The sequence below is a fragment of the Rhincodon typus genome, chromosome 1 (genome assembly GCF_021869965.1).
Source record: "Rhincodon typus isolate 14 chromosome 1, sRhiTyp1.1, whole genome shotgun sequence".
Lineage (NCBI taxonomy): Eukaryota > Metazoa > Chordata > Chondrichthyes > Orectolobiformes > Rhincodontidae > Rhincodon > Rhincodon typus.
The window spans coordinates 78779365-78788936 of NC_063332.1; the positions used below are offsets into that span (position 1 = coordinate 78779365).

Sequence of the window (9572 nt, forward strand, 5' to 3'; positions counted from 1 at the left end):
TAAATTTGTTAATACATATTTTTGAATACAGTTGTTTATAACATATTAAACATAATGCCTCCATTATAATCATGATTGCGCTTTGAAAATAATCCCTTTTCTGTAAAGCATTCTGAAAAATACTGAGTAAGGTGCTCTATTATTATCAGTTTCTTTTTCCTTACATATAAAGTGGATTTAAGCAAAAAAAAAATTATTGACATTTTTACTTAGCAATGCAGTTTAAATTTTGAATATAGCAAGAAATATTCTATGCTGATACAAATACTTGCTAGTGACTTGCAATTAAATTCCAGTATATTCCCAACAGACAGCTTTCAGTTGTAACTCATCAATATGTGTGAATTTTATAAATATGTACTTTGAACACATTGAAATATTCTTTCTATAACAATTTGTCAAAGCTTAAATGAATTTTCTTCCTGAGATATTATTGTCAGTATGTCCTTGCCTTCATTGGAAGGGCATTGAGTAAAAGGATTGACAAGTTATGCTGCAGCTTTTTGGACTTTAGTTAGGCCACATTTGGACTATTGCGTACATGTCTGGTCACCACACTACCAGAAGAACTTGGATGCTTTACAGGGGGTAAAGAAAAGGTTTACCAGGATAGGAGATTATAGATACAAATAAAGGTTAGATAGATTGGATCAGAGATAGTAGGAACTGCAGATACTGGAGAATCCGAAGGGTCTAGGCCCGAAACGTCAGCCTTCCTGCTCCTATGATGCTGCTTGGCCTGCTGTGTTCATCCAGCTCTGCACCTTGTTGTCTTAGATAGATTGGGTTTCTTTTCACTGTAATGCAGCAGGTTGAGGGGCAACCTGATAGAAGTTTAAGATTGTTAAAGCATGGATAGAGTGGAAAGTATGAGGCTTTTTCCAAGGGTGGAGGGGTCAATTACTCGGGGACACAGGTTTGATGTCTGGGGTTGGGTGGGGTGGGGGGGATGGAGTTCAAAACAGATGTGTGAAGCAAGTTTTTCACAAAGTGGTCAGTGTGTGTGAAAGGTGGTGGAAGCATACGCAATAGCAGCATTCAAGAAACACCTGGACAAATACATGAATAGGAAGGGAATAGAGGGATATGGATACTGTAAGTGAAGACAGTTTTAGTATGGGAGGGCAAAATATTTCAGCACAGGCTTGGAGGGCCGAAGGGCCTGTTCCTGTGCTGTATGGTTCTTTGTTCTTGTCCAGTAATGTAAAAAATAAGTATTAGCTTTGTAATATTAAAATGCATGTTAACACTACTTTTTACTTTCTTCAGTTTCACTTGGGGCTTCAGTATCTATCAGTTCTGAATATTCAAGTTGCATCCCTGATTGTTTAATTTTGTTCTCGACTCTTGTCACTCTTTCTTTTAGTTTTTGTTGTGTAGAGTTGTACTCCGCCAGAAGTCGAGCAAATTTAGTCTGTAAAAGATCAATTGCCATATCAAGTCTTGTTACTTTTTCTTCCATGTCCTTTGGGTCAGCTCCAAGCTGGGCAATATCTAGATCCAAAAGACCATCCTTCATTAGAATTTGCTTTCCCTTTTCTTCCAGCATTGCTTTTGCATCAGGATATTCAGTTAAAGCTTCCATTAGATCATCTTTGGAGAGGCAGAACAAATCTGAGTAGCCTATACTCTTAATGTTTGCTGTTCTTCTGTTTCCAGCTTTACTACCTTTGATATTCAGAATACTAATTTCGCCAAAATAGCTGCCATCACTTAGAACCACAAACTGAGTAATTCCATCATCAGCAACAACAGCAAGTTTCCCTTCTTTGATGATATACATCTCTCTACCAATATCTCCTTTGCGACAGATATAATCCCCTGGGCTGTACACCTGGGGTCTTAACTTCAATACCAACTCAATCAGTAGACCAGCTTCACAATCTGCAAAGATACGAACTTTCTTCAGTGTATCAAGGTGGACATTGATGGCAATTTCTGCTCTCAGCTTGTCAGGAAGATATTTCAAGACCTCTCTTTCATCCACAGCTTTTTTGTTTGTCCATAAGTAGTCAAACCATTTGATAACTCTCTTCTCCAGATCTTTGCTCACTTTTCGGAAGTGCATGTACTGCTTGATGGCATCAATCCTTGATTGAAACTCTGCACGAGCTGCATTCATGTTGGAAATCATGGAGCCGACATTACCAACAATGGTGGCAAAAATCAACACACCAACCAGGAAATCAGCCACCACAAAGAAGTATTCTGAATCCTCTACTGGAGGAGGTGTTTCACCAATGGTTGTTAATGTCAGTGTTGACCAGTAGAGACTATACACATACTTCCGAGCAAGCCGGGAAAACTCTGGAATGGATACATTTGGATACACCCATGTGTCTGCCCCAAACCCTATAGCTTTGGAAATTGAAAAATATACACAAGCATTCCAATGAATAATGATCACAATGTACATGACAAGGTTGGAAATCCTGAAAATGTTTGGGTAGTTTGTCCGAGTTTCAGTCCTTGAAAAGAATTCAAACATTCGACTAATTCTTGCCAAACGATTTAATCTAATTTCTGGATATTCCAGTCCAAGGTAAAAATACAGAAAGTCAGTTGGTATGAGTGAGATGACATCTAATTTGAATTGGATTGTGGCAAAGTATTTTTCTCTGAGTTTCTTTGCATCACTGACCAATAGACCTTGTTCCAGATACCCTGTGAAAAGAAAGTACCAAAATAATTAATTAAGGACTTATTTGAAAGATGTTTGGAAATGGATATGGTGTAAGATTTAAGTGTGAAGAGCAACAAAAAAAGACAGAAACACAATTTAACAAAATACATTAAATAGTGCCAAATATGTTGAAAACTAGGTTACTCATTTGTACTTTAGTGCTTAGCCACAAAGCATTGCCTTAGTGTGAGAATATCTGTGCATTCAACACGAAATCCTCCACATTTTCAAATTTCACCTTTTGCAAATAAAGCTCTTTCTGGCCTCACGTAAATACTATATAAAACAAGATAGATCTTTTTTTCTGAAACAGCCCCATGAAGGACAGTTGGCTTCCTAGGCTGCTCAAGTTTTGGGCTTTCCTGTGAATGTCTCAGATCTCCAATTAATTTATGGACTGAGGCTTCTGCCTGAAGTAGGCAGGCTCCAAGGCCATGAAGGCCAAGATATAGCAGCGGTGGGGAGAAACAAAGAAACATGAAAAAAAAAGAGCAGGAGAAGGCCATTCAGCCCACTTCATCATTCAACATAATCATGGTTGATCCTCTATGTCAACATCATACTCCCAATCTCTCCGCATGAACCTTAACACCATTAGCTTTTAGAAATCTATTTCTTTCTTAGATATATTCAGTGACTTTGCCTCCACAACTTTCTATAGCAGTGAATTTCCATATGTTCACTGCCCTCTGAGAGAAGTTTCTCCTCATTCCAGTCTGAAATGGCCTACCAAATATGCTGAAACTGTGACCCATTGTTCTGGACCCCTCAGCCAGGGGTAAACATCATTCCTGCATCCAGTCTCTTCAACCCTGTTAGAATTCACATGTTACAATGAGATCGCTTAACATATGAGGAACGTTTGAGGACTCTGGGACTATATTCATTGGAGTTTGAGGGGGGATCTAATTGAAACTTTCAGAATATTGAATGGCATGGACAAAATGGATGTTGGGAAGATGCTTCCATTGGTAGGAGAGTCTAGGACCCGAGGGCACAGCCTTAGAGTAAAGGGAAGACCTTTTAGAACAGAGATAAGGAGAAACCTCTTCAGCCAGAGAGTAGTGAATCTATGGAATTCACTGCCACAGAACATTGTGGAGGCCAGGTCATTGAGTACATTTAAGACTGAGATAGGTAGGTTCTTGGTTATCAAGGGGTCAAGGGTTCCGGGGAGAAAGCAGGAGAATGGAGTTGAAGAACTTATCAGCCATGATTGAATGGCAGAGCAGACTTGATGGGCCAAATTGCCTAATTTCTGCTCCTATGTCTTATGGTCTTATGGTCTTATCCCTCCCAACCATAAGAACTAGAAGCTGGAATAGGTAATTCGGTCCCTTGAGTCTGTTCCGTCATTTAATACGATTGTGGCTGATCTCAACTCCACTTTCCTGCCAGCTTCCCATAACCCTTTAACCTATTACTATTAAAAATATATATCCTCTTTAAATTTGTTTAGTGTCTCAGACCCATGGCACCCTAGTGAATTCCATAGATTCACAAAGCTTTCAGAGAAGTAATTCCTCGTCATTTGTTTTAAACCTTTCACCCCTTATCCTAAACTATGACCTGTTGTTCCAGATTACCCACAAGGGCAAACATCTGCTCTGCTTCAACTTTCTCAGTTCCCTTTAGCAGCTTATGTAGCTCAATTAGATCTGCTCTCATTCTTCTAATCTCTAGCATATGTAGGCCTAAACCTTTCAATCTCTCCTCATAAGACAAGACTTTTATCTCTGGAATTAATCTAATGAATCTTTTCTGTACTGTATCAAATGCAACTACATTCTTCTTCAAGTAAGGAGACCAAAATTTTCTTCCAAATTCCAGTGAATAAAAACCCAGTCAACTTAATCTCTCCTCATGTGACAAACCTGCCATTCCAGGAATCAGCCTGGTGAACCTTTGTTGCACTACCTGCTATGGCAATTATATATATTCTTTGGTAAGGGAGACCAAAACTACATACAGTACTCCATGTATGGCCTCACCAAAGTCCTGTTCAACTGCAGTAAGAATTCCTTGTACCTGTATTAAAACTCTCTTGTCATGAAGGCCAGCATACCACTTGCCTTACTAACTCCTTGCTGCATTTGCAAACTTGCTTTTAGTGAACTGAGTGCAAGGACACTCGGCTCTCTTTGGACAACAGCATTTCCCAAAGTATCACCATTTAAATAACACTCTACCGTACTGCTTTATCAACCAAATCAGACAACTTATATTTATCTGCAATATTCTGCATCTGCGGACTTATATGCCTAAACTGTTCTGAGTCCTATTTAGGTCCTCCTCACCACTCGCTTCCACCTAGTTTTGTGCATCAGAACACTTGGAATTATTACACTCAATACCCTTTTCCAAATCATCAATATAAATTGTGAATAGCTGGGGGCCAAGGACCGATCCCTGCAGTACCACACTTGTCATGACTTTCAATTCCAAAACTACCTATTTACACCTCTTCTCGGTTTCTTGTTTGCTACCCAATTCTCCATCCACTTCACCACAGATCCTATGTGCTTTGATTTTTCACAATAACCATTTAAGTAGGATTTTCTCAAAAGCTTTCTGAAAATCCAAATACGCCAAGTTTACTGGTCCTCTGTCATCTGAATTTGAATTTGAATGATTTATTGTCACTTGGATTTTACAATGAATAATACAGCAAAATACAGTGATAAGCTTCAACTGTCATCATAATCTGGCGACATTTTGAATAAGAATAAAAAGATATAGGTGAAAGGGTGTCCATCTTCATTGCGCCACCTTCGCTGTGAGTCCTCTGCTGGCTCACCAACAACACCTGTGCTGCCAGTCCTACTCCACCACCTCAACGCCACCTGTGCTGGATTTACTAATATTGGAATCACCACTCTTCGGGCACCATCTCTTTGCCGCAGGGCCCACCAGATGGCATGCTGGATCCTAACTTACCCCATAGTCAGGAGCTCCCGGCTCCACTGTTGCTGCTGTCTCACCAATAACCAGGAGATCCAGCTCCAAGAACCAGCTACCACAATCAGGAGCTGCTGCCACCGCCTGACTGTTAACCAGGAATCCCCGGCTCCGGGCCTACCACAACCAGGAGTCCCTGGCTCTGCTGCCAGGCTAGGCCACCACTGCCTCACCAAGAGTCCCACTCCGGCTGCCCTCTTCCACGATGTCACCTTGTGCCACCGCCGACAGGAAGAGGATGAAAAAAAAAGAAAGAAGATGAAAAAGGTACGGAAAGCAAGGAATGAAGCGGCCAGTCTGGAACGGATGGGCTCAGCCCCTGAACACTACCTAACTTGTCGGCACCGTCATCCTGGATCAGATCACTATCTCATCTGTCCGAATTACATCTTCAAAAAACTCGTTAATGTTAAACACAATTTCTCTTCCGTAAATCCATGTGACTTCGTGTAATACTGTTGGTATGTTTTAAGTGTCCTGTTATCATATCTTCTATAATATACTTCAACTTTCTCCCTACTACTGTGTTAGGCTGACAAGTTTGTAGTTCTCAGTTTTCTCCTCCCTCCATATTTAAACAGTGGGGTTAAATGTGCCACCTTCCAATATGCTGGGACTGTTCCAGAATCTACCGAATTTTGGAAGATGTCAACTATTATATCCACCTTTCCATGATCACCTCTTTTAGTACCCTGGAATGAAAATTCAGGCCCTAGGGATTTATCAGCTTCCAGTTCCATTAATTTCTTCATAACCTTTTTTTCAGTAATAGCAATATCCTTTAATTCCTACTTTCCAACAGAACTTCGCTTCTAACACTTCTCAGAGGTTTTTGGTGTCTTCTTCTGTGAAGCAGAATAAAAAAGTAATTGCTTAATAGCTCTGAAATTTCCTTGTTCTCCATTAACAATTATGCCTTTTTAGTCTGTAAAGGCCTAGATTTATCTTCACTAATCATTTTCTTTTTACATACATATAGAAGCTCTTACAGTCCACTTTTATTTTCCTTTACTCTGCTGTATCTTTCCCTCTTAATCAGCCTCTTGGTCTTCCTTTCCTGGATTCTAAACTCCTTCCATTGCTCTGGCCTGCTATATTTTGAACAACTTTATACGACATATCTTTGGATGTAATACTATCCTCAATTTTATTGCTAGTCATGGTCAGAAATCACACGACACCAGGTTACAGTCCAACAGGTTTATTTGAAAACACAAGCTTTCACAGTCATACTCAGTCTTCTTCAGGTGTTAGCGCAGCTTGTGTTTTCAAATAAACTGGTTGGTCTATAACCTGGTGTCGTGTGATTTCTGACCTTGTCCACCCCAGCCAACAACGGCACCTCCACATCATTGCTAGTCATGGTTGAGCCACCATTCCCATTGTGTTCTTTCAGCCAAAAGAAATATATAGTTTTGTAATGGATGCATCCAGTCCTTCGATATTATGAACTATCATGCCTTTTATATATTGTCTATTGCAGTCAACTCGCCCTTCCTGCCTTCATAGTTTCTTTGGTTAGATTTAAGATCCTAGTTTTGGATTGAACTATTTCACTTTCTGTTCCAATGAAGAATTCTATCACATTATGGTCATATTTTCCTTAAGGACTTTTCACAACAAGATTATGAATTAACCCATTCTCATTGTGCAAAACCATGTCTAAGATAACCTGCCCGAGAGTTGATTTGGAGTTGGTGCTAAAAAATGACACAGCACTGTGAATTTTGCATTGCTGCTTGTTACAACTCAGCCAAGGAGTGTAAAATGGACCCTCACATATATGGCAAATAGCCTCAAAACCCTTTGACAAAATAATAATAAGTACACTTACCTGTTTTTGTCCTTAAATACATGTCAATAATATAAATAACATCAGATACATAATCAAGGACGAACCACATGCTCAAGTAATCAGATTGAAGTTCTTCAAAACATGCTCTAAATGAGAAAAGAAATGAAAATAAAACAAAAATACCTTAGCATTCATTCAATTAAATTTAACATTTTCTACCAAGGTATTTAAGGTGTTTCAATGAATTGTCATCACACGTCTGGGGATCAGCAATGATTTTCTTGAAACAAACATTTATGAACTATTCTGAGATTATGGTAACTTTCTAGTTCCTTGTTGTAATCTCAGCCTGGGTAGAATTTTACATGACCATACATTAACTATGCTATTAGCTTTTATAGAATCTTTTAGAGCACAGAAGGAGGAAAAACAGTTCATTGAGCTCATACCCCTTAGTGTGTATGAGGTGAATTTCTGTAGCTGTACCTTGAGGAACTAGAGATTGAGTTGTTTTTGGATTTATTTATATCAGATTGTTGTGTAATTGATAACCTTGCTATAACAGAGCCTTTGGGAAATAGTGACTGTAAAGTGATAGAAGTTTGCAATTAAGTTTAAGTGTGATATAGCTCATTCTGAAACTAGGATCTTTAGATCTGAAGGAAATTATGAAGGTAATGGGTTGACAAAAATACACTATAAGCCATGATAGTAGCTTGGCAAAAGCGAGTATTTAGAGAAATACAATATGGTTTGGAACAGATATACATTCCTCTAAAGCACAAACACCCAAAGTGGAAGATAAATCAGTCATGGTTAATGAAAAAAGTGAAAGATTGCAATCAATCAAAGGATTTGGCTTTTGTCAGAACAAATGGTAAGCTTAGATTTGGAAATAATTTAGAACCCAACACAGGAGGACAAAGAAGCTGACCAAGAAAGGGAATATGAATTTAAATGAGTGAGGACCATAAAGTGGACCATGGAAGATTCTTTACATACGAGAAAAAGATACAATTGGCTAGGAGAAATATAAGTTCATCACATGTGGAGAAGAAGGTAGCTAAAGAAATAATGGATACATTGGTGGTTATCTTTTAAAATGCTATGGGTTCTGGAAAGATTCCAGTTTACTGGAAAGTAGTAAATGTAACTAAACTATTTAGGAAGTGAGGAAGAAGGTGAGTGAAGAACTATAGACCTGTTAGTTTGATGTCAGTATTGGAGAAATGTCAGAATCTATTGTAAAGAATGTTACAGCTGGACAGTAGGAAAGAATGACAAAATTAGGCAGAGTCAATATGGGTTTATGAAAGAGAATCGTGTTTGACAAACCAGTTGAAGCATTTTGAGATATTACCTTGTAGCATTGATAAAGGAGAACCAGTGGATGTGGTATATTTAGATTTTTTAGACAGTTGTTAATGAAGTCTCATACAGGAAGTTAGTAAAGAAAATTAGTGTGCTTGAGGAAAATATATTAGTATAGATTCAAAATTCGTTAACAGAAATAAAGCAGAGTAGTAATAAGTGGATCATTCTGAGAATATCAGGCTGTTATTAGAGGGATACTGCAAAAATTAGTGCTAGGTTCACAGCTGTTCACAATCTTTACAAATGATTTGGATGTGGGACCAATTGTAATATGTATGAATTTGCTGTGTAGAAATGTAAGATATGAGAAGGATGCAAGGAAGCTTCAAGAGGACTTGGATATTCAAAGTGAATGGGCTAGAACATGACAGAATACTGAAAAGTTATTTGGCATCACAGAACTTAAGAATTGCTGAGAAAAGACTATTTTGTCAGGGGCTTTTTTAAATTCGTTAACAGGATGTGGTTGTCGCTGGCCAGGCCAACATTTATTACCAGTCCCTAATTGCCTAGAGGGCAGTTAAGTGTCACTCACATTGCTGTGGGTCTGGAGTCACATGTAGGCCAGACCAGGTAAGGACAGCAGTTTACTTTCCCTTGAGGACATTAGTGAACCAGATCGGTTTTTCCTGACAATCGATAACTGTATCATGGTCATCATCAGATTCTTAATTCCAGAAATTTTATGAAGTCAAATTCCACCGTCTACCATGGTAGAATTCAAACCCATGTCCCCAGAATATTAGAGATAACAAGGTGTAG

The 9572-nt window shown here is 38.8% G+C and overlaps 1 protein-coding gene across 1 annotated transcript in view; it reads right to left on the minus strand.

Moving 5' to 3' along the window:
- Nucleotides 1-1249: 1249 nt before the first annotated feature.
- The window catches only part of LOC109916137 (cyclic nucleotide-gated channel rod photoreceptor subunit alpha-like), a 36266-nt gene continuing 27943 nt past the window's right edge, over nucleotides 1250-9572 (minus strand). The window contains exons 4-5 of the mRNA XM_048599775.1: nucleotides 7476-7582; nucleotides 1250-2664 (exon numbers count right to left, since the gene is read on the minus strand). Coding sequence (XP_048455732.1) covers nucleotides 1250-2664; nucleotides 7476-7582 — 1522 coding nt within the window. The remainder of the gene's footprint in view (nucleotides 2665-7475; nucleotides 7583-9572) is intronic.